Source organism: Accipiter gentilis, chromosome Z, assembly GCF_929443795.1.
Source record: "Accipiter gentilis chromosome Z, bAccGen1.1, whole genome shotgun sequence".
Lineage (NCBI taxonomy): Eukaryota > Metazoa > Chordata > Aves > Accipitriformes > Accipitridae > Astur > Astur gentilis.
This window is the reverse complement of record NC_064919.1, coordinates 42,791,610-42,816,991: the sequence shown is the minus strand read 5'-3', so window position 1 is coordinate 42,816,991 and position 25,382 is coordinate 42,791,610. Positions and strand designations below refer to the sequence as shown.

Genomic DNA, 25,382 nt, shown 5'->3' with positions numbered 1-25,382 from the left:
GTTTATCTGGAAAAGAGTGTTTAAACTCCACTATAAATGTTTAGCCTCTCTTTTCCATTTGGTAAATCTTTTTTGCATACAAGACCATATGCCAAAAGTACACTCATCCTTTTACAAAGTTGGAAGTACATAGACACTGTGGACATATTTCCTGTGGCTCAGAAGCCAAGATTCCCACAGTATGGGTATGTAAAGGTGTCAGGATTGGCTTCACAATGTATGCATAAATAAAAAGCCCTAATTTTCTCACACAATGAATTATTGTAACAATACGTTGCATTCTGGTTTTATAGCTGAGGTGTAAATTGTAAGCCTTCCTCCCAGGGCCTTTCAAAGTTGCCGTTTTCACTGTTTGCTCACGCACATCTGGCTGTTGCCAGTTGCAGAAGCCAAGGCTTAGCATTTGTCTATTTGCCTACATGGCCACAAATCATTTCTATAAACTATTTAGAGTCAACTTACTAGAACAAGTTTTGGACAGATCTCCAGTGACCAAAAGCGTATGTCAGAAAATGCCTTGATAATACATCTTATGCATTGGTTATGTGCTTTCTTGTTTTAGATTCTATAGTAGCTTCCTGCTAGCTTCTGTATTACGAGTTGGAAAATACACCTGTACTGAATTTCATCATTCTGTAAGTGTGTAGGTTAGCATGATTTTATACTGCTCTGCACACATATATTACTTTGAAACCTTTTTTCCCCTATATTAAATTAATTTGACCCATATCACTATATATGATATCCCTAAATAAGGACGGACACAGTGTGCAGATGTCCTCAACAATAAAAGCTGTGAACAAGGTGGTTAGGAGTACGTTACGTGTTGACTTCAACCTCTGCTAGATTTGAGCAAGGCTGTAGCCTGCAGCAGTTTATGTTATGCTCTTTAATGTTTACATGTTTCGGCTTTGTGATGAAAGTTTAAAGCCAACCAAAGAATATAAATTGTCAAAATAAATTTAAATTATCATAGTGTGTGTATGTTAAAATGATTACTCAGAAGGTGCTGTGTGCCCCACCCTACAATCCTTATGCAGATGAGTTTCACTGAAATCACTGGGAATTTTGTCTCAACAAGTACTGCTGTAAAATCAAGTCTGTTATGTCTTAAATGCTTAACACATAAATCTGACAAAGCAGTTGAAACTCAAGATTCCCTAGTTTCTAAAAGGTGTGTTCAAGTCTCTTTTCAAGCAGTAGGTAGCCCACGTAGCACAACAAAAAATAAACTATTAATGTCCACTATGCAAATGTGTTTGATTTTAATATTGTCAGAAATAACGTGACTGTGCCCTACTTTTTGTTATTTTTGTTTCTTTTACACTGTCCTTACAAGATGGTTCTCTGAGGTTGTTTCAGTTTTAGCCTTAAGTCAGATTAGTCAGATGTGTTCTGTCAGCATTCATAAACTGTTGCACGTATCCATTCAATGTACTATGTTTTTGATGTCTTGCTTGTTCTTCGGGTTTGTACGGAATTTATATTTTGCCTAGTAACAGCGTATTATTATATGCAGACCTGTCAGAAAAGTAGTGCAAAACTATATCTGTGCTTTATATCAGTACTGACTAATTTGCTCTGCAAAGCACAGTTTTATTTGCAAGTTTTGATGAAGGCACTATGTGCAAAAAATGTTCATAACATTTATCTGAACAGTAACTTCTCTTATTGTTCCATTCAAGGTGTAATAAAATCTGTTTTAAAAATGTGCTGCAGATTCATTTTTCCATATATTTGCTGATTTGTATAATTGGGGAAAATTGATTTATGGTTATTCACAGTAGGACTTTTTTCACAGTAGCAGTATGTCAGGAACATGCAACTAACTTTAAATACATAGGCAAGCACTCTTGTGCCAAACTAAAGTGCCTGTGATATTTACCTAATATGTTTATTGAAGTGTCACATTATATAATTTAATTATCAAAATCTATGTGATAAGTTAATACAGCTGGAAAATTATCATCGAGTTTAATGTGGAAAAATACAGATCCTTGATTTGAGCCTGTTGTCTCCATGCTTGACTTTCCTTCTAGTATTTTTTTCATTTTACTTTTCATTGAATAGTAATTCCACTTCAGTCAAGGCTACTTCTATCTGCCTTTCATAAAAAAGGTACTTTAAGCACAGCTTTAAGCATTGTTCCAAATACAAGCTAATTGTGGAATACTGAAGGTATTTTGTAAGAGAAATAGAAATATGTGGATTTTTTCATAGTAATTGCACAAAATACGCAGTTTTTACTTCTGTTTATAGCCATTTAATTACTTTTATATTTGCTTTGTATTAAAAGTTAGAAATTAAAATGTGGTAAAAATGAGTAACGGCAAAATACCTGTTGACAAAATCCTTCTGTAGGTGCTAGGTACCATCATGTTATGTGTGATTATTCTGCCTTGAATTGTGTATTACTGGATTTAGTCGTTTCAGCCACAAATAGAAAAAATTTATTTGTAGTGTTTCCCAGTTTCCAGGTATGTTTGGCTGTTGCCCTTACATAAACACCACCACTGAAAGACTTTAAACGAAGCTCAGGAGGACTGCACAGAAGTAGCTTAGGAATGGCTTTTGGAAACGTAGTAGAAATATTTTCTGCGCCTGAAATGCCAATGGCAGCATGTCCCACGTGTGCCTCCTGCGTGCTCCTCCTGAGGAAGGTGGCCTTGTGTGTGCATGAGTAGCCACCTTATGGCTGCAGTTTATTTTGTAGTGTTTCAGCTCAGCCCTCGCCTCCACACACTGCATTCTGGTGATGGTCTCCTTGGGAAGTGCGTGGCCCTAATCAAGTGCCAAATAAAGAAAATGTGGGAAAATGAGAAGCAAGAGAGAGTTTCAACTTCAGTTATATTGAAATATGGGGGAAAAAAATATGGGGGCTTTTAAAAGTGGTGAATGGGTGGAATGTGTAAAGTCTCCGTGGGAAGAAAATGTCATCATATCAATGGATTTTTTTTTTTTTTTTTTGCAGCATTTTCTTGCCTTCTGTTGAATTTCGTGATACAAGCATGCTTCTTTGTTCCCCTCTATTCCCTGTCAAAGCTCTCTCTTTCGACCAAGCAAAGTACATTCGTTTTCCGTTTTGTTTTTTAAATGCTTAACTTGAAATCTAGTCAGCTTCAAAATGTTAGTGAAAAATATGTAAGATCCACCCCATCCCCCACCCCCCGCTTTGTTACTTTGCCAAATTTTGTGGGTTTACAATCCAGTTTCCTGGAGAGGGTTTTTAAAAATTATTATTGTGTTTTTTTTCCTCTTCCCTGTTGCTGTGTGAATAATTTAAAAAAAAAAAAAAACACACAATACCACACAAAAGCAAAAACTGGAGAAACTGTCTGGAGGAAACAGCAAGATGTCCAACCTTAAGTAAACATTCCAAAAAAAAAGAGGAAAATCCAATCACAAAGAACTGAAAAAAACCAATGTATATAAAATAAGTTAAAAAAAGAAAAAGAAGGAAGTTAGTGTAATGGAGCTCACATTTTTCTCTTACGGATAACCTGCAACCCATTTTTAAAAAGCAGGCAACAATATTTGATTTAGTGCTCTAAACAGTAGCAGGTATAAGTGGAAAGGGGGAGAGGCATTCAAGAAATAACTGGCTAAAAGCCAGCAGCATGTTTTCCCATGATTTTGAGGTCTCAGCAGCCTGACTTGCCAGCTTCCATTCTGTCTCTTGCAATTTTACGTTATCCAAAATCTAGGTTAAAGTAATCTCTCTTGCTGTCTGCCCCTGGAATTTAGAGCCATGCTATGATATACAGGGCATATGTGTACCACCGCAGTGCCACTGGCCTACACAGAGAGTGCTTATGGGTGGAACTGGAAACCTGAGCTTTAATAAATAAATAAATAAAGGAAGGAAGGAAGGAAGGAAAGAGTTATTGTATACATTGAGAGGCCCTTAATTTGGTTTCCTTACTGTGTGCAGCAAATGCTGTCATTTGCAGAGTTGCTAAGCATAAGTCAGTAATTTTCAGTATTCAGGCCAATAAGCTCTAAGTGCCTTGGCAATATAAATTTAGCCATGTAAATGCTGAAAAAGCCAGTCACTACTGTTTGGGGTTTTGTCTTCTTCCCTGCCCCCCCCCCCCCCGGCTTTACTTTCAACTCAGTTCAAACTGTACAGTCAAGGATCCCAAGGGGAGTGAAACAAGGGAAAATACGTTTTCCAGAGAAAACCTGTCCTCAGCACTGTGTGGGACTTGGGTGGCTTTTTGAAAAACTTGAGTGCTGTTTTATCACAACATGTCTTTGTCATTACTTTCCTGTTCTTTCTCTTGAGATAGCTCTCAGAAACGTGAGGATCCTTATTGTTTTGATCCATGCAGATACATTCAAAACTAACCAGCATTGAAAACACTTTGTTTCTATTTGGACAAATTATTTTTTTACCACAAATGTTAATAGACAAGGGCAGTATGTAATGGGAAGGCTGCTTATTTACACTGGTTTTGTTAATGATGTCGACCTACTGAAACACCATTGCTCTATTTGTTTATTCCAGCCAGACTCCCTGTGAGCTGAGATAGGTGGTGTGAAATCACGCAGACCAGTACTTATGGTTTACTGTAAGCATGCTAATTATATAGTATTAATAATTAACAGAAACTACAGTTTCAATTGACTATTAGTTTTTCTTTTTATGCTTTTATTTACATTAAAATTCCATATAAAATAAGGTGCGGTTATTCTGAAGATTAAGAAAACTGTGCTGCCCTTGGCAAACCTCGGTGCACCTACTTATATTTCAGCTATTAAAGTGAAAGGATATGTTTATTGCTTATATTTCCTTGAAGTCAGTGCACTAGCACCTGAAATTAACAGAGCTTTTAGGTGAACAGATGCTCTCATCTTGTTACAGAAAGCAAGACGATAACATTTCTTCTTTTGTTTTTGTCTTTTAGAAATCCGTATGTGTTCAGGGGCAGATGAAAAAGGGCTTTACTTTTATGTTGCTATTGCCCCTGGAATTGTAAGATTCGTCAAAACTAGTTTCATGTTGTTTAAATGCCAAAATTAAAATTTCTAATTAATGTGATTATTAGATGAGAGATAATGCTCCCAGAAGAGCTCTGAATGAAAAGGGCTACAGTACAGAAAAGGAGGAGGGAAGGAAAGAGGTGGAATATGATCACCAAGAGCAATATGTAATTGCAAGGGTGGAGCATGTCCAAGACTGGTTTGTGATTGGATTTAGATTAAGAAGAAGAGCTTGTGTATTTAGTCTGAAGAGAAGACGAATATTATAGAGGCACCACAGTAAAGGTATAATCAGGTTAAAGGACTTTGTGCTCTTGCCAACTGAGTGGAACTGAAATTGCTTTTCCAGTAAGTATACCCTTGTCTTTCGGCCCTTTCACAATAATACTGCATTTCTTTTGTCATGTGCCTTACCAATTCTTGGACTAATTCAGTGGTTATGGCGTGTGTTTTGAATATTGGTGAAATTCCTTTCATATCACTTTCTTGCCTCTGTTGCCCATTTGCAATTAGTAGTGGTTAAGGACTTAGATCTATCGTGAATCACTTGTTTTAGGGGTGTTCATGAAAGAAAATTGATGTCTCTTGCAGAGTTCAATCATAATGTTAAAACAGTAATAGTCAGCTGGGAGTGTTTTACCTGCCAGTGCCAGACTAGGCATTTACAGCACAGCCGGTATCTGTTCTTGTAAGGTATTCTTCAGAGGTATATGAAATACAGGCAATTTCTTTAGGAACAGTTTACGGCGGGGGTAATATATCTAATACCCATGTAAGCAGTTTCCCATGTCTGTTTGGATGTTTTTTCAAGGTTAAATTTTTTTTAATGGTGAAATCTAAGGCTGTTTGGCATGTTTTTCCTTCCTTGAAGTGGATCTTTTGGCTTCTCTGGAATTTAGACGAAGATAATTGGCAAAATGAAGCAGATACGCTGATTCATAGCTAAGCTGATTGTGGGCAGGAGTTCACCCTCTTTAACAGTCTATGGTGAAATAACTATAAAGGGAAGGAGGAGATCTCAGTGTAGGGTGTCTGCTTTGCTTGGGCCACTATAATGTACGCACTATGGTTGTGAGGCCCTCAGTCTCCAGAGGTGCTGAGTGGGTTCGGTTCCCAGCTCTCGAGGACTCGTGGGTATGTATACGTCCAAAAGTCAGTGCTGCACAGCTTCCCAGGCTGAAGTCAGTGGTGCACAGAAACTGCTTTAAAACCCAACATATTGTTGTAGCTAAGATGTCTGTGTTTAAAAATAAGGGGTTAGTAAGAAGTGTTAAATTTCCAAGAGTATGTTGTTTATTTCAGTGTATTTTCAGACTGGGCTGGCTAAAGTTGTATACAAATTAATGAGTTTATTAGATTCTGCAGAGAATAAGCAGCATATAACAGAAGCTGCTGTATGAGCCTGTATATATAATATAGAATCCTCGTGTTTTGAGCTAGTTTGAAAAAAACAATAACCGTACTGTTGCTGCGAAATTCTACAGTGTGACTTTGCTATTCATTTATTAAACCCTGTAATATCCTTTAAAAGGGACATTTAAGAGGGCCCAATGCTGTAAACTTGTGAGTATGTGTAGGCTGCTGTTCCTTTCAGTGGAAGTAATCATGCACGCAAAGTTAATTACACTTAAGTGTTTGCACCATTGTGCCCATAAACTGTGGTTGTCTTGGGGTTTTGTTGGGGTAGGTGATGATGTGTCCAGGATTTTGAGAGACATATTCAGGGGATTGCTTTAAGCATGGGCAAGAAAACCACACAGCAAACTAAATCTCTATTGCCTGGTTTGAAAGAAAAGAAAAAAGAACTATTGTTTTCTTTTATGTTATTTAGAGATGGAGCTATGAAGGGTTAATTTTGCCAGTGGAAAATATTTTCTCCTTAAAGTAGCCATAGCCATTCACTGTTTGTTACCATAGCTACCATACCTAATTTCAAAGCATTGCAAATGTCATTAGACTCATCCTAGATTAATGAATTGTTAAGTTCTCATTTCTAAAAAGTAGGAGTTTGGTGATAGACACTTGTTTTAAATCAGGAAACTGCCTTGGACATTTTATCTGGAAAAATAGTAGTGAAAGTAATCTTTTTTAAATCTCTTATAGGCTGAGAACTTTAATGCCAAGTTTCTTGCTGGAGGGATTTTTTATAGTTAAGTTATAAACACCTGAGAACTGCAGTTCATAATGGAAACTTCAGGTCTGTTTTAGCCACAGCAGCATACACAAATCTGAAATGAAATTTCTAGAGATTGATTTCCCTAGACAGAAACAGCTGATGGAGTGGGCACTTGCCTTTGCTTCTTAAAAGCAAGATCCATACTAAGCACATATTTTGATTGTACCGTGGAATGGGTTGCATTTCAGTGTTCAAAAGCATTCATTACTTACCTTAAATTAGGTTTAAATGATGTTACCAAGCAATTTCTTAAATTAGTTGTGGGATTGCACTGTTTAAAGTTTTCATGTAAATAACTTGTTTCTGTCACTGTGCACAGCACTGTAGGTTCTCACTACAGCTGAGTTGCAGTCAGCTATTTCCTTTAGTAGATAAGATTATGAATTACTGTTGAAGCACTGAACGTAGTGGTTATCCAGCCATTCGTATATAAATAATACTCCACTGCTGCATAACCAGCCCACTGCGCCCTGGCATTATCTGCTTGATTATTTTCGCATTTTTATGTAACTTCGGTGATTAAATGCTGGTCTTGTTCTCCTTATGCGACTAAGTATTCCCTTGAAGTTAGTGGGAGCTCTCCTTCCATAAGGAATATGGAATGAGGCCATAGGTCAGCAAATTTTTCACATATCCTTCGTGGAGATTAATATTTTCTCCTCTCCCTCCTTTCCTGAAGAGGGATAAGTTAAAGTAGCATGCAGCCTTCAAAACAAACAAGTAAGTAAATGCCGTTTTGTAGAGGATAGGCTCCAGTGCTATGGATTGCAGATTTGCTTGATGCCTGCTTACCAGAAGTCCTACTGTGGCCCACAGTGGTTCCTCCAGGACCACCTAAAAGGTCTGGGCTAAGCAGGGCATGAAATGGCTGGAGTGGAACCCCAAAGTGCATGGGTCAGGAGTGGCATATGCGGCGTGCTCTGCTTTACACGTTAGATCCTTTTGCTAAAGGGAAAATAGTATGGGAATGAACAACAGTAAATGGAATAATTCTTCTGCACGTTTATAGAGTGAACATAAAAAACAACTTCAGAGTGGGGCTTTTGGGTTAGGATTTATTTTTATTTTTCTGCAACAACTGCTTTACCTTCTGCTTCCTCAGTCATTTGTAAAGCATTGGAAATTTTCAAATATCTTTACAAATTAAGGTTGTAGTAAATGATTGATGGGAAAGATCATAGAAAATCTCTGCTTGAAAATGGAGAACCTAGAACTTTCTTCCATTTCAGCAAGAATACTTGTCTGTGTGCCTGCTTCTAGAAATGAAGTTGCAAGTACCTGCATTTTATATAAATACGTTAAATGATTCCAGGTACTCTGGAATGTGACACATAAACCCAGTGGAGAGGGGGTGTGAAATTAAGGTCTTCTAAGCAACTCATTGAATCTTCCTTACAGAAAGATAAAAAAACAAACAACAAAAAAAACCCCAAACAAAAACCCACCACCACCACCACCAAAATTTTTAAAAAATTACGGGACTTATTATTAAGAAAGAGGGGTTTGGAGAATAACTTCTCAGTGAGTTGTTGTGGGACCATATCTTTGTATGCTTATGGGCATATACCATTATTACAAATCAGCATAATAAATTACATTTATCCCTATTTTATAAGGAAATTAATATACTTAAAGCCTCTAGTTATACCCCAACCATGAGAGTGAATTTGTAAGGGAGTTTGTACCTTAAATGTCATGTATTTTGTTCATACCACTTCATCAGTGCAGTAGTTTTTCTTAATATGTCTAAAATATTTTTTCTCTGTTTCTGTCACTTGCATTGTCATAAAACCAGCACACATTTCTATAATCACGAGAAAGTACTAATTTTTGTTTTTTCAGGAGAGCTCTTCAGAAGCTCGTGCTTTGATACAATTCTGTGAAACTGAATAGGGTTGTTCCCACACGAAGCTGTAGCTATGAGTCAAGAAACAAATCCATTAGCTGGATCTAAAAGTAATTATTAATGTTGTGTCTATATGTGGAAGTACCGGTCAGTACGTGTGATAAAATAACTCCTGCTCCATTTTAATAATTCACATATCTTCTTTGGCATTACAGAAAGTCTCATCTGAGAAACATGAGCAGAATGTAGCACTTCTGTCACATTTCATTTGTTAATAACTTCTGAAAACATCAGTATTTCAACTAACTTTTAGGGTTTGGTTTGCTATTTTGTTCTGGTGTTTGTTTTTTTTTTTTACGAAGTCCTGCTCCTTCACACACTAATGGTGTGCAAATCCTGTCTCAAGCTACTCGATTTCTTGCACTCCTTCAAGCTTAAAATCCATAAGTCAAATGGCAGTTTGGAAAAGTTCATGTCCAGTAAGTTTCAGCTTGGATTTATTTTTATGGTTAGTTTTAATGCTCCTATATAGGATTTTGAAAGAGAAAATGTGGCAGCTAGATCCTTGCTAATAATTATAGCGTCTTTTTAAATAGCACTGAGCATAATAAGGGTGTCATGCAACACTCATCCACTTGTCCTCAGATCTTTTAGAGGCTTGGGGTTTTTTTCTCCAATGGTAATTGTCTTCCACAACAGTTTTAAATAAAATCTCATCCATATTTTTTAAATAAGGAATAAAAAGTAACGGGATACGCTTGTTCTGTTCCATGCCACACTCATCGCCATAGGATCTGAGTAGTGTCCACAAGTGCATTAAGCAACGAACTAACATCTGTCATGTGTTGTTTATTGTCTCATCCTCTCCCCCCCGGAGAAAGCTGTGTTCAGCGGAGTGTTTTGTTTCAGAAAGGGTTTCTTGGGAAGGAGAAAGAGTTGCTCTTTTTTTTTTTTTCGCCCCCTTAAGCACATACTGCTATGTATTTGTACTAGAGGAGGCAAAACCGAGAAACTCGCCATGCATCTGGCATGGAAGATGTTGGCCCTTGTGACCAGTGCTTAGTTCACAGTGCAAGTTTTCGATCAGCCCATTAAAAAGTTCAGGCTCCCTTTCAAGAAGTCTGTTTGCTCTGCGTAGAGAACTTTGGAACAGGAGAAGAGCCCGGCTGTCACCTGTGATCCTCGGTTAGCAGTCGGAGGTGGCCTTCTCAGTGTCACCAGCGCAGGCTGCAGTGGCTGGGTGAGAGGTGGTTCTGGTGGGAACCACTGCAAAAACGAGACCAACAGAACAGGCGTGTGGTAACCTGCGTTGCTAGAGTTGCAGTGCAGCGTTCAGTACTAGTTACCATCTGAAGTGCCAAAGGCTTCATTTTGAGACGCTGAGGTAATGGGGCTGAGAAGCGACAGCGGCTGTGGAACTGGATCACTTTCAGCCACAATGAAGGAGTTATCCCAGGCAACTGGAGATTTTTAATCGTGGCCGTTGTGACATCTTAGTTAAAAAAAGAATCCAAGAAGCTGATGGTGGTGGATTGGTATCTCTGCATCTGCGACTCTACATACTGCTCTTCTAAGTTCCCAACGTCACCTACGTAGTCTTAGGCTTAGATCTCGTCTGTTACAGTTACATCTATTTTAAGGTCATCTGTGATTAAGGCTTGTGTATTGCTGAAACTTGAGTCCACTCAGTCTGGTTGGTTGCACTCTTAACAAATAAAAAAAACCCCAAACAACAACAAAAACCTAACAAAGGGTCAAATGGATGTGGTGTGTTGGAAAAACTGTTGTGAGTATGCACAGGCTGTGTTAGACACGCAGTGCATCAGAGCCAGATTCAGGTCAGAAGAAAATATTGCTAGCTGAGGTCTGGAAATGCAGCTGATCCACAAACGTTAAAAGACAACTAACATAATTATACATGAAATCACTCATCACCTGTTGTTCTGAAATCAAAAAGGCTAGAAAAGAGAGTTGATTCTTGCAGATTCCAGGAGTAAAGGGTCAAGTGATGGAAGTGCAGTTTCCCATCTGTGCTTTAGTCCTTTCCTCCAGCAATGCTCGTGACATTAAATGAACCTCAGCCAGCCCTCCCCGGTGAAGTGGTGTACCCTGCAACCATGAGGTAAGTGGAATTGATACGACTTTCTTCAGCAGCAGCAAGGCCAATGAAAGGTTAGAGGAGAAAGAAAGAAAGAAAGTTCTTGTCTCTCTCCTTCTTCAGGTTCTTTCTCTGAATGATGCGGGCTGGTTGGGGCAGTTGTAGTACCTTTGTGCTTGACTTATCAGAAAGGAACATGTTCTGGTGAAAAAGTAATGATCTCCCCAAGATCTGACCGCACTGTAAGATTGTTGGGAAACTCTTGGTGATCCTTAAACATCACAATCCTAGATGAACTCTGGGCATTGACTGGGTCCTGCATTGGTAGGCATAAGTAGAACAAATTTCTGTTCCAGAAATTTCCATGTATGTGCCAATTTCTCAAGGAAAAAGAAGATACCTCTTCAAGCTAGCCCTTGCTCAGTTCTGTTGCAAGGATTTTGGACTGAAGAGGTAGTTTAACTGCCCAGGGTAGCTTCTAGAGATGGGGTTTGGCACTTCCAGTGCAGGGTAATGAGGTTACTTAGCCAGTAATTTGCAACTTAGCAAAGCTTAGAAAAATTACTTAATTTTCTTTGGCTCTCAGGGTTTTGTTCCGCTGTCTTCTTCTAGGACATACAGTCAGAAAAATAAAGGAAATCTGTCTGAGGGTGCTCTCACTGATGGTTGTGGCTAGCATATAGTGATAATGATTCTTCAACTCTTCATTTCACAGTTGGTAGACTGGCCACTGAAACACTGGTTTTCAGTGTCTGCTATAGTCTGCAACCTTCTTTTAATGTCTCAGAGGACACTCACTGGTCTGTTTTCAGAAGGTGCAGATGATGGGCATTCAAGGTGAGATGATTTACTCTGCCATTGATCTCAGCATCAGTGCATAGTTTGGAGCAGCTGAGACCCGGGGTGTTTTGGGTAGACAAGTTAGGAGGCAAACACTTCCACTTTGGCATCTGCTACAATGTGGGTATGAAATCTTTCCAACAATTGCTAACTAAGACTTGTTGGTCTTCCATATGAATCCTTTAATTTGGAGTAGTCTAAGAGTCTGGAAAATAAAAACAGAGTTCTCCGTAGCTATGTTTTTGTAAGTAGATGAACAGTTTGCTCATCCTGAAGTGCCTCTGTTGGGTCTGCTGTCAGATGAGAAGGTGGTCTTAGTGCGAGATGCTTTCACATGGTTGGTGGCTGGAGAGCACTAACCGCGGGGCTGGCATTCTGATCACCTCTCCAGTGGGGACATCTGAGACTGAGTGAAGGGGTGACTGAAGATCTTGCTGTTGCTAGCTTCAACTTCAGTTAGTATCAGAGCACTGGTCTCTTTTCCTAGTGTGTCTAAGTAGTGGTCCTGTGGAGTATGATTTCAGATGTGGAATCCGGCTTCTCGTGCCCACTTTTTTCTTGCTGTGGCTATTTCGTCTGAAACCAGGAGCAGCACATGCTGGCAGCACAGTAGTAAGTAGCAGAGATTATAATCTGCATAGAATAGACAATGTATAGCCTTTTATGCTTAAAAGGGAATTACTATGCTCCAGGGTAAACTTATGGTGAAACATTTCTTTGAGAAAACTAGGGTTGAGAGAAAGCACTGTATAACCTGACTGAACCTGTAGTGGAAGCCACCTGGTTTTCATTTTGCTGGCTCAGCAGTATCTTAGATCATAAAGGTTTAATAATTTTTGACATTTCAGTGCATTTGTATTAGATTGCAGATGTTGAATTTCTTCATAAGTGCATCTTCTCACCATTAAGTAAATTATGGGAAAATATTTTGTACTGTAGCTTAAGAAAAAAATCTTCTGTTTACGGACTGGTAGAAATGGCTGGCCTTTTAAAAACACTACTGGTAATGCATAACCACAATATAAGACACAGAATGTGAAACAGCTTTAAACTTTCATTTATGTTGCTGATTGCCGCATTGAAAGTCAGCTTAAAATATTGATAAAATTAAATCCTTGCATTCTCATCTCACAGTATTGTAACATACATACCCACAGTTTCTCTGTGTGTTTTTGCTTTCATGCTACCCTACAAATATTTTTCAGTGTTAAGAAAATCAAATGCTAAGTCTGATGTATAAGTACCAAACGGTTTGGTGCAAGTAATATGATGTGATTTGTACAATGATTTGTACATTGTCAAAATCGCATTTAAATGCAACCGGACAAAAACCTGTGTGAATATGATGAAGTTTAAGCACATAAGTAGTCCCAAAAGCCTTCCCAAATTGGATGTCTGTAATATTTAGGGAAGTACAGCATTGGTTATGCAAACGTTACTCGACAAATCAATGTTAATTTAGGACAGGTTTTGAGGAGGGCATCTCAAAGAAGCAGCCACGTTTTGTAAAGTGCTTGCCCATCAGCAACTCCTCTTTCAAAAATGCTGAATATATGGCTCAGCTAGAAAAAGTTTCTCAAGTTTTGTTGCTTCGTGGACGCATTAGTGTTGTACATGTCAGGTTAACTTATATTTAAAATCAAACACATGCACAAAACCTTTTTGAACCCTCCAGAAGCCCACCTTAGATTGTAGCTGTGTCATAACATTTATTGCTTATCGGCAGTTGCACTTTGATTACTGCTATTTCTGTCCTTGCATTTGAAAAGGAGTGTTAGAAGTCAATGGAGATCAGGTCATTTGACTTGTGTGCATACTTAACTTTGTGTGGTTCTTTGGGATTTGTGTCCTTCGTCCAGCAATGTTTTCATATGCGTGGCCAGAATAAATCAAAACTTTAGGAGTAGGCAGTGGCCTTAAAATGATTTCTGACATAGATTACGTGCTCCCCAAAATTAAGAGATCCTTAATTTTGGTGTTATAAAGAGTAAAGAAAAGTACCTGGGAACTGAAGACAAGTGCAGTTGTTTATTAAATAAATTGTTCTCAGTGTCTTTTTTATGTCCTACTAGTATTAAGCAAGTGATACCAGACGTAAATGTCCCAGAAACAGCATTTTGCAGTGTAACACAAATCAAATGCTGATGAACTTATTGTGATCATTACTTCTTGAACTAAGACTTTTTGAAGCGAAGTTCATAGGAACTTCTTTTCCATGACAAAAACCCATTGCAATTCCTGGTTTTTTGTTTTGAAAATAGATGCTGAAAAATGCATTTCCAAGCATAGAAAGAACTGTCTGAGCAGAGACTGAGAAAAATTGCACACAATGGGCAAGGGAGAGATATTTATTTTGCTTTTAAATACATTGAGGTCTAGTTATCTTTTATAAACGTTCGAAGGGGAGCTGATTTTTCAGAAGACGGAAGTCATAAACAAACTGACCCAAATAAAGTTAAACAGAACAGTCTGCTTCACTACACGCTTCTGAAATTTTGTCAGCCTCTGGCATAGATGGGTTTTACTTTGCAAACCAGTTCAAAGCATTTTTTTTGTCAGCTGCAGATTACTTTTTTTTACTGCGTATTAACCAAACTGCAGACTAGTTCTTTCAGAGTTAGACTCTCTTCAGTAGTGTATTGCACTATGCTAGTTAACAGCTGTTAGCGTGGACATTTTTATTGAACTCGTATGTTACTTGATATGAGTACATTTTAGCCCCTGAAGTGGGGGGGAATCCTTGTTTTTATTTAAGAGAAGTCACTGTGCAGATGAAAACAGCATCTGAAGAATATTTTTTGAAGTAAACAATGACAAATGCTGTTGAGTAAATGAGCTCTAAAAATGCTGTTGAGTAAATAGTGTTTTCTTGAATTTTCAAGCTAACAATTTTCTGGACAGTTTGAGGAAGGGGGAGATTTGTTTTACAAAGGTTTTTTTGTTTCATTTCAGCCTGCAGAAAACAGCCCTTAAGGCAAATTGTCTATTTGGAGAGTTTATAACATGAGATTCATTCAGGGATTTGTTTTGATCAGTTCAGAGTATAGGTGCAGAGATGGTCTGGCCCTGTAAATCCTGTCTCCTGGACTAGTAGCAGTGCTTTCTTATCTGCTGTCGTGGTTTAACCCCAGCCAGCAACTGAGCACCACGCAGCCGCTCAGTCACTCCCCCCCACCCAGTGGGATGGGGGAGAAAATCGGGAAAAGAAGCAAAACTCCTGGGTTAAGATAAGAATGTTTTAATAGAACAGAAAAGAAGAAACTAATAATGATAACACTAATAAAATGACAACAGCAATAATGAAAGGATTGGGATGTCCAAATGATGCGCAGGGCAATTGCTCACCACTCGCCCGACCGACACCCCGCCAGTCCCCGAGGGGCAATTCCCCTCCCCCACCCCCCCCAGTTCCTATACTGGATGCGACGTCCCATGGTATGGAATACACCGTTGGCCAGTTTGGGTCAGGTGCCCTGGCTGTGTCCTGCGCCAACTTCTTGTGCCCCTCCAGCTCTCTCGCTGGCTGGACATGAGAAGCTGAAAAATCCTTGACTATAGTCTAAACCCGACTGAGCAACAACTGAAAACATCAGTGTGTTATCAACATTCTTCGCATACTGAGCTCAAAACACAGCACTGTACCAGCTACTAGGAAGACAGTTAACTCTATCCCAGCTGAAACCAGGAGATCTACAATTAATGAGAAAATTCTGTCTGAAGGGAACCATTCACTAATGAACTCTGGGGTGGGGTTTTCCCATTCTTTCCTAAGAGAGGGGTGGGAAGGAATTCGTTTTGACTTTGGAAAATCTTGTAAAAATGTAAATGAAAAGGCATTTCATGTTTTGGGGCGGGGGGAAGAGACTACCTTCTCCCAAATAAATATGGGAGAAGTATATTTTGCCTTAGAACCTTGAAACTTGTATAATTTTCAAAAGTCAGATTGCTTTAATTCTGTTTTGGGCCTTGTTTGGGTTGTGTTTCAGCCAGCATTTTCCAGTACAGAGTAGTGAGTTTTCTTCCTTTCCCCCTTGTTTTTGCTCAGTGTAAACAGTTCCTTGCTGTGGTTACACAGACAAATATAGCAGAGAACCCTTTTCTGGGAGAAGAGTCTCCCCATGCATTTCTTAACCATTTTTGGGAAGAATCGATCTATCTGTGCATGCGAGAGAGGGAGGCAGTAGCTGTAAATTGAAGTGACATCATATATATTACTCCCATTGATCTGCTTTTAGACTAGAGCCAGGATAAAAGGAAATGGCATCAGGGAGGAAGTATGCTCGTTTAGGCACAGATCCCAGTGTGATAATGGAGTAATAATAGAAATCACGCCACTGTCAATTGGTTGCTGCATTAGTCTGAGGCAGATTTCTCCTCTGAGGAGGCTTTCAATGACTTCATTCAAGTGCAGGCAGGAGCAAATGGGATATTCAGCATACCAGCTGTACTACTTTAGTGATTTGTGTCCTGGCTTAGGGGTGCAGTCCAAGCGCTGGTGTTGTGGATGCTCAAGTAGATATATCTGTGTCACATTTCATGGCTGTAAAAGGTCAGTAGTCAATTGTTTCAGTGGCATTTTTTCTAGTATAAAGGGTAAATCTGGCATTTATTGCATTTGTTAATGTAGGAATTGATAAATACCCTCCTTCCCGTGGGTGGTCTTCTGGGATGTGAGGTGCATGACCTCTGTAGCTGCCATACCAGATCTTTGAAGACGCAAGATTTGTTTTCTTTGTGCTTTTTACAGGTTAGGGGTAGGATTCAGAAAACTCACGGTTTTGTTCCAAGATCATTTGTAGAAACCCTTTCAAACCTACTAATGGCTTGAGATATTCTTGTAACACAGGACAATGGCTGAAGTGTCTTGTGTACTGATATGAGTAAAATACAAAGTATGCTTTTTCTTGGTTCCCAGACATTTACTACACATAGAATCTCAGCCCCAGTAAGCTGCTTCAGTAATAGTCTAAGTTACATTTGCAGCTTGGTTACTTTTTCTTTAATTCTTTCATCTTGCCTTTTTCAAATACAGACCTAGTTTCGATACTCCCCATCATTTGCAGTTTCAGAGGTAACAGCCTCATTATTCAGACTTTGAAACCACCACATCAGGTAACATAGGGGAAGCAGGGGACAAATGGCTATTAAGTGGCACAACAAAGTGAACTTTTAAAAAAAGTCTGAAGAGTTGCAGGAGAGGTGTTACAGTCTTAAGGGCAAGATAATGTGCACAGCGCTGGGATACATCTTTATAGTGGGGATACTATTTAGTTATATGGGACATGACAGAAAAGCTCTGGTGTGTGTGATCACAACATATTAATTTGTTTCTTCTTTGTAGTGTCAGTACTCACAAATGGGGGAGGGGGAACCCTGGGAAAAGTAGTGTGATTTCCATGCGGCAGACATAGGTTGGAACAGGAGCTATCTACTTTGCAGTATAAGTAGATGCTGTTGCAGCCGTCATTGCTGTAACGAAAACTATTTCTTAATACTCGCCACGTTTCCTGATTGATCTACTTTAGTAATCACATATATTTGAGCATTTTGATTGAGCATGCTCCAAGACAGTTCAGAGTGTGATTTTTATATATATACATATATATATTATGTATATATAAACAATTTTCTTATTATATATATAATTTATTTTTTTTAACAGGAACACTGAAATTTGGTGTTTGGGATGTTATGGTTGTTTTCTGGATGTTTTCAACATGGAGATACACACTGACACAGGGAAGTTTACCCTGATGTATTTTGCTGTAGCTGTGTTGTGTGGGTTTTTATGTATGTTAGATATTCAATATGCATTCACAGTATGAGTTGTTGTAAAGGCAAATGGCATCAAAATACTTGAAAAGAAGTTTACTTTTTGTTCTCGCCAGCATTTATGTTTTCATAGCGTTTAAAAGCAAGGGCCCCTTTGTGTTAAGCATAAGACAAACAAACAGAAAATCAAGAGTGTGTACCCCAAACAATTCTCATGGTGTGAAAGATGAGAAGTAACAGGTGAGTGGGACAAATAAGCACACTGGTGGGGAAAACGAAAAATAATGGAGTGTGGGGTTTTTTGGCTGAAAATTCGAGTGCAATTTGGTGAAGTTTATTTATAACCATTAAAAAGCTGCTTTGGCGATAGCGTTATTCATATTGCTGTGTTTGTGGAAAAGATTTCTAAAGCTCTGAAGGGATTTTTCATAGTCACTGTCGTGAAACTTCAGCCGAGCTTTCTGCCTCTTTCCTTAGGATAGGTTTTGATCTTAGGCAGAGTCTCTTATTAAAAGGAGAGCCTAAGAAATGAAAGAGAATGTTCCTCCTTTTATTTGTGTCACAACTAAGTGGGAGAATAAAACGTAATAGCTGCGCCCACTAGTGCCACTTTGGTTACAGGTCTGTCAGCGTTTCTTCTGCTGGTGCCCCCACCCTCTTCGCCTGTGTTTGCTAGCTCCTACCTTGCACTTTAATTAAACCATGAGCTGGAAACTGGTATGAACAGTCTCATCCTGGGCAGCTGGAACGTGGGAAAACAACAGAAGCCATGGTCTCAGATTTTTTTTTCTCTGCAGTCTTAAATCTAAACTGGTAAGAGTTTAACCTGTAATTCTGAAAACTCTTCACCCATAATGCAGCAGTAGGCAGAGGTAGGTTAAGGACATGGCTGTTGCTCTGCTGCTGTGCTTTTGTTGGCTTCAGTGAGATTCTGTAATGTTATATTAAACAATAGCTTTCTGTGGGTGAATCTGTATAGCAGTTATACTGGAGATATAAAATAATAACAGCTGTTCTATACCTATGTATTCAAGCAGCTGTTCTGCAGTTTCTAGAAATGAACTATTGCTCTGCTGTCTTTTAGTTAGCAGGGAAAGCTTTCCAAATCAGAAATTACCTTTCTGTGCGTGGTGTTCTGTAGCATTTCAAGATTTTATTAGTGTTCAAAATTACTTCAGTTGCCAAGCAGAGCCACTTCACAGAAGCCTTCCCTGTTTTATTTTTTAGAGTGTCTCACCATCCCCCAGGCAGCTGCTGTTGGACTGTGTAATAAACATTCAAGCTGGCATGTTAGTCATCCTGAAATTGAAATATTCAGTATTTCTGAATGTCTGACTATTTTTAACAACTCCATTTTGTTGGCAGGCTTTGGTATCGCTCAGAAAATGTTCCGCTAAGAGACAGTAAGATGTGCGGCTTTGTTCTATCTCCAAGAATACAACTTTAGTAATAAAAAAATGGAAGGAAATCAAAATGCAAGGAAACCAAAGCATTAAAATGCTAGAGATGTCTTTTCCTCTGTATTCTGATTTAGGTACTAATGCTAAATTATATCAGACTAAAAGGGAAGAAAATGTCATGTTGCTTAGTTGGTTGTTAAGACTTATCAGAAGATTCTTGATACCTTCATGGACTTGCCATCAGAGATCAGGGGTCCAGACTTGTTCAGCCTACATAAACAGCCCAGGCTGTGGGCTGTGTTGTTGGAAGAGGCATTTCCTATAGGTGACTTCATTTTGTACCTGCTTAGCACACTGACGCAGCAGAGTGGGACATGTGCAGCAAGACAGAAGCAGAGAATCACCAAATGTGATAAAAGCTGGAAGTAGCGTTAAAGTAACAGGATATCTTTTTTTCATTAATCTGTCTGGAGAACATTAGAAGTGAGCAGTGCTGGTTTATTTTTGTGTGCAAAAGCTTAAATTCACATTCTTCCTCTATTCCTCCTTCCTCTTTTGGAACCCCACAATGACAAATAGTGGGGAAAGCTTTGGGGCATTTAACAAACTCCTGACTGATCACCCTGAACCCTGAATTTCCAATAAATGTTTCCTGGCAGCTGGTGTAATTTGTCTCTGAGCTCTGTTTGAATTATTTATTTGTTCCTCCAATAAGCCTATTAAACAGAGCACTTAAGCACTTGCTACATCAGACTTCTTGTGCTTTTTCTTTTTAGGTTACATTAGGTTCAAACTGAAAATGATAGGTTCTGGAGTCAGGCGACTAACTACTGAAGATACATGCATGTATAGATGGCTAGATACAGTGTGTGCCACAACCATAATATTCATGTGTCTTTACCATGTACTGATGTATGGCTTGTGACTCATTGCACTAAAATATGCCTCAAAATATGTCATTATCACACTTGTTTGTGAGCCATGTATTTGTGTTGTGTTTCTTTGTTCACTGTAAGAATATTGCGCAATTGGTCGTATAACAGATAAAAATGCCACTCTTAAAAATTATACATTCGTATGTTTGTTGATTCCTGAAATTATGCACTGTAAATTATTCTCTTTTTTTTTTTTAATTCTTTCCAAGCCCAAACAAAATAGAATTACTTAGCATATGTATTCCATAAAAATCTTACTTAATAAGCTATGATTATGTTTCAATAAGATAAGCATGGTTTAGATCTGATCTAACTATAGTAATGAAAGCCATGGAAAATTAGTCTTAATTGAGCCCCAGCACAGAGCCTTTCAGAACACAGACACATAAACCCTGAGGTTTTTCAGAAACTGGCTGGAAGTTCTTGTTGTATTTCAAGTTGAAAGTACACAGGTTATCACAATCTTGTCCTCTTGTGGTTTGTTTCCATTTAATTGCTCAGTCAGTAGAGATCTTTATTCACACACGACATTTATTTTCCCCTTAGCTTCTCCCTGACCAGCTGGTCTTACTTCTGGAGTCTCTCTTGGAGGAGAAGACGTTGTGTCCTAGAATGCTTCAGTGCTTAGAGAAAACGTACCAGCTCCAGGAGCAAGATGCTGAGGTAATTCACTTCAAAAAAATCTCCCTAATGTATGGCATTGCATTGCTGACCAGGAGTGATAGTGTTCCACTAGGATCCAGGCTTATTCAAGTTCTTTTTTCCATGTCTAAATCTGAAATAGGATGCTCTTAACTCCAGTATCGTTGCATCTTCAGATCTCTTAATTACTCAGTATTTCTGTGTGTTTTGTGTGGGTCCAGGTGTGTTTGCATACCATGGTAGTAAGAGATGGTGCAGCCTAGATGTCGTTATTGTACGTGTACCTTGGGCAGCACATTTGCTCACGTGTTAAATTTCGTACTATGTCATGGTGGCTGCATATTAGGGCCCAGTTTATTCTAGTTGTGAGTATTGTCCCCAAATGCAATTGTTTCTGTTACGGTCTAGAATTATTCTTCCCCAGGGTCAACCCATATTGTTCCTCTTTGAGCGCTCCGAAGTCTTACTCGGGATTTATAAAAGTTTGCTTTCCAGAGAGACTACAGTATATTCTGGCTTTGGCCATGAGTTTATGGTGTGTCCTGGTTTCGGCTGGGATGGAGTTAATTTTCTTTCTAGTAGTTGGTACAGTGTTATGTTTTCAATTTAGTATGAGAAGAATGTTGATAACACACTGATGTTTTTCAGTTGTTGCTATACTAAGTCAAGGATTTTTCAGCTTCTCATGCCCAGCCAGCGAGAAAGCTGGAGGGGCACAAGAAGTTGGCACAGGACACAGCCAGGGCAGCTGACCCAAACTGGCCAAAGGGGTATTCCATACCATGCCAAGCCCAGTAAATAAAATGGGGGGAGTTGGCCTGGAAGGGGATTATCACTGCTTGGGAACTGACTGGGCATCCATTTGTGAGTGGTGAGCAATTGTATTGAGCATAACTAGTTTTGAATATTCCAATTCTTTTTTTTTTTTTCTCCTTTCTGTCCTATTAAACTGTCTTTATCTCAACCCACGAGTTTTACTTTTTTTCCCCAATCCTCTTCCCCATCCCACTGGGTTGGGAGGGAAGTGAGTGAGTGGCTGTGTGGTGCTCAGTTGCTGGCTGGGGTTAAACCATGACAAGGTGGAATCAGTTCTTTACAGTTGCTTCTAGTAAGTGCCAGGGATATTAACAGTCCCTGAGGAAAACATGGTTTTAATGATACTGTAAATGTGCCTTCCCTATCGCAGGCACAGATGAGGCTAGCATCCCTGCTCCAAAGAGCTTAATGTCTTTGTAGACAAAATCAGTAAATCCTTATTATCACAAACAGCACTGGCTATTTTGTGGAGTCCCATGGATTTCTCGAGCTGGGAGATTTGTGACAATGAAGGCAGCAGAACTTGTGGCTGAAAGCACCATTGCAATGAGTCTTTGCTTCAAGTACGTAGTATTCAGGAGGGGAGGTGAGAAGATGGAATCAGTCATGAAGATAAAGGATGTATAGTTTTATATATAAACAATGGTTAGTTATGAAGTAGCATATGATCAAGCGAATGTGCAATAGGGAGCATGGTAAACGTAACATGACATTTGACTCTTGTTTAATTAAAAACTCCTGTGAAGGCTGCAGAAAGTCAGTGTGCATGACTTACTCTATTATTATTGGAATTTTATGGCAATAATTAAAATTGTAGGGGAGAGAAAAATCTCTTTTGTTGCTCTTATGCTGAAGGTGCTGGGTGGACATCTGTAAACAGTTGGGAATCCAAACTAAGGTAAAGATCAATAGAACAGAGGTCTAGCTTTTTCTCAGAAAAAAACAGACAACATTTCCACTGTTGCCATTTACTGCACCTTTTTACTTTTTTGTTGATACAGGTTTCCAAATGCCAGATTTGTTTTTAATTAGTACTTGAACCAACTTTTCTATTTATAGGTATTAGAATATATTTTAATCACATCTGAATACCAGTGAAATGTCAGGAGTTCTATAATGGGAAGAGGAATTAATAGGGAGATAGATCAAAGCAATAGCTGTGGTGTTACTGCTTCATGCCTGTGAATTGTAAGCACCAGGCCACAAGCTTTGGTTTCTCACATTTTCCCTTTCTCTCCACTTTCATGCTTGCTTTCTTCCTTGCAGCGTCATACAAAAGTACACAAGCAATCAGTCAGAATTTTTTCTTTTTTTTTTTTGAAAAAAACCCACAAAATTACAGCCTTGGTGAAAGGAGCGTAATCTCCATTTTATTTTACAAGGTGAAACCAAGGGCTTAGCAGATGTTGAGAAGTACAACTAAGATAACATTACCATTAGCATTTTACCAGTCATCAGACCCCAGACACCTACAGTCAGTCCTTTAAAGGGATCATTAGCTTACACACCCTCACATACCTGAGGGAAGGACTTTTCACGCCTCTTTCTCCAGTATGTGCATAGGGGATTTTTCTTGTCGTGACACAGGGACAAAGAACCTCAGTCCAAGCCTATAGCTGAGCTGTTCCTGTCTAGATTTCATTTGTGAAGACATTAGTCACTTACAATGATCCTGTTGTGTTACTGGGGTTCAAATGTTCTCAGTAACTAAGCATCAGAAATGAATCATTAAAAATACAAGCATAAAAAATTGCATGCAGGCCAATAAAAAAAAGAAAACTGTCAATGGCAGAGGTTTTATTCAGGTATTCTTTTTAAGAAGTTTGTCAGCTGTGTTTCATCCAACAGCAGAAAGTTAAGAAATAAGAATGGGTTTTCCTATTTTTGACAAGTAGCATTTAAATTCACATTAATCTTCCAGCAGGGTTTAGCAATTATATGGCCAGTAGTATGTTTTTCTGTATTATAAACAAAGTTTGCTCTTGAAAACTGTACATAAAATGTTGTCTGCACACTCAAGAGTTGGAAGGCTTTCCCTGTATGTATTGTAGGTCAGTAAAAGGCCTTTGTACAGCATCAGAGGGAATACAAAGAATAGCATGTATACGTGCTGCTGAGTATGCTTGCAAGGGCAAGAATGTTCCACGTTTTGTAGTACTTATGTGGAAAAAGTAAAGGATTTGGATAATCTCACCTCATCAGGTAGGCATGTTGGGAGGAGTAAAGGGGACAGTTGCCTGGTGGATTTTACTGTTGGGATGAAATCAGTAGAGAACCGCCTCCCTGTCTCTGCCTATTTTAAAGGACCTGAAACATTCTGTTTGGACACTTCAGTCCTGTAGCATGCTGGCATTGAAGCAGCACACTGAAGCTAGCACTGGGATGGTACTGGAGAAAAGTTGCCCAAGGTTGCTTGAGCCTGGTTGACTGGAAATGGGATTCATGTGCATTGGGCTTTTGTCTTTGAGTTACTTCACAGTTCACACATCGAGAAGCCTGTGCAACGCAGCTCTCTAACTCGTTGCACAAATGCTGCAAGAGAGCTTGTGACTGGGGTTGGTGTTGTCCTACACAAGTATAGCATGGGAAGTCCCAGTTCGTGCTTCTCAAAGCTTTTATATCTGTGTTTCTGAAGCATCTTTATCTGGACTTTAAAGTTCAGCACACTTGCTGTAAAACAGCATGCACCTGGCGGTGTCTGCACTTGCCCGTGGCGACATGCAGGTCTGTCCTCAGTCAGTGAAGGTTGCCAACAGCACTACTTGGTACTCCTGACCGCTTGTTACCACGTGCATGTCCAGTCTTACCAGCGTAAGGGCACACTGTACTTCAGAAAGGAGAGGAGGGTTTGCAGCAGGTTATCTGCCTTGTTTAGATTCCTTTGAAGCAGCCAGGATTGGAGAGAACTGTGAGTCAGCCTTTGCCTGGAATTTAACTGTTGATCTCTCTTGAAGGAGTGCTCAAGCTGTGTCCTACCTGGGATCTCCTCAGCAGCTCAGTGTAGTTCCTGTCCTCTCCCAGATGAGGTCTCACCGCAGATATAGCTTCAGAGGAGGGTAAGAGGTCAGTAGTAGGCTCTCCCTTCTCAGACAGACACTTATTTGAATGCTTCAGCTAAAAAGAAAATCAGAGGTTAGGTAACATATTTCTGATTCGTAATGCCTAACACATCTCTGATAGCAACCTTTGAGCCACAAGAGCCAGAAGTGAGATGCTGATGGCTTAATCACGTTTCAGACAGGTCTGCCCCCAGTCGTGGGTGCTGTTAAGAGGCTTGAAGGGCATCTGCCTAACTGTAGAATTTGTGACTCCCTCCTATTTTTTTCAGTCCACTTCTGTAGCAAATCATGATTTTATTTTCCATTTGCTGTTCAAAGCTTGGAACGTATAAGAAGGCACACAACTACAAGTTTGTTTTCCAGAGATTAAACTCACTGATATGAATTATTTGAATTGAGCATATCCAATATATCTCTAAGCGATGTTTGGAGAGCAATGAAGGTTTCAAAGGTTAAAGCCATTTTTCCATCACCTCTCAGTGCCTTGAGCCCATTGTGGCTCGGACCTGGTCAGATGAGTGGGAGGCAATTGCATGGAAGAATGATTGTGTCCTCAGATTTCTCTTCCTGTTCCCACTTTTCTTGCCGTGCCACTTCCCGTTGCATAGTAAGGTAGCTCATAGACGGGCTACACCTCCATGGCGTACCACATCCTGGGTCCATGAGAAGCATAGCAGAAGCTGGCTGCAGTTTGAAGATGACAAAGTCCAGCTGGAAGTTCAGCTGACTAAGGACAACTGAGATGTTTTAACACAGCTACAGTTGCCATCCGACAGTTGCAGGAGGATAACAGAATTGAAAGTGGGTCTGGGGTT

The 25,382-nt window shown here is 39.3% G+C and overlaps 1 protein-coding gene across 2 annotated transcripts in view; it reads left to right on the top strand.

Moving 5' to 3' along the window:
• Positions 1-25,382, top strand: part of AOPEP (aminopeptidase O (putative)) — a 209,431-nt gene that overhangs the window by 162,004 nt on the left and 22,045 nt on the right. For both annotated transcript variants that reach the window (XM_049796253.1, XM_049796254.1), the window contains one exon: positions 20,597-20,713. In XM_049796253.1, coding sequence (XP_049652210.1) covers positions 20,597-20,713 — 117 coding nt within the window. The remainder of the gene's footprint in view (positions 1-20,596; positions 20,714-25,382) is intronic.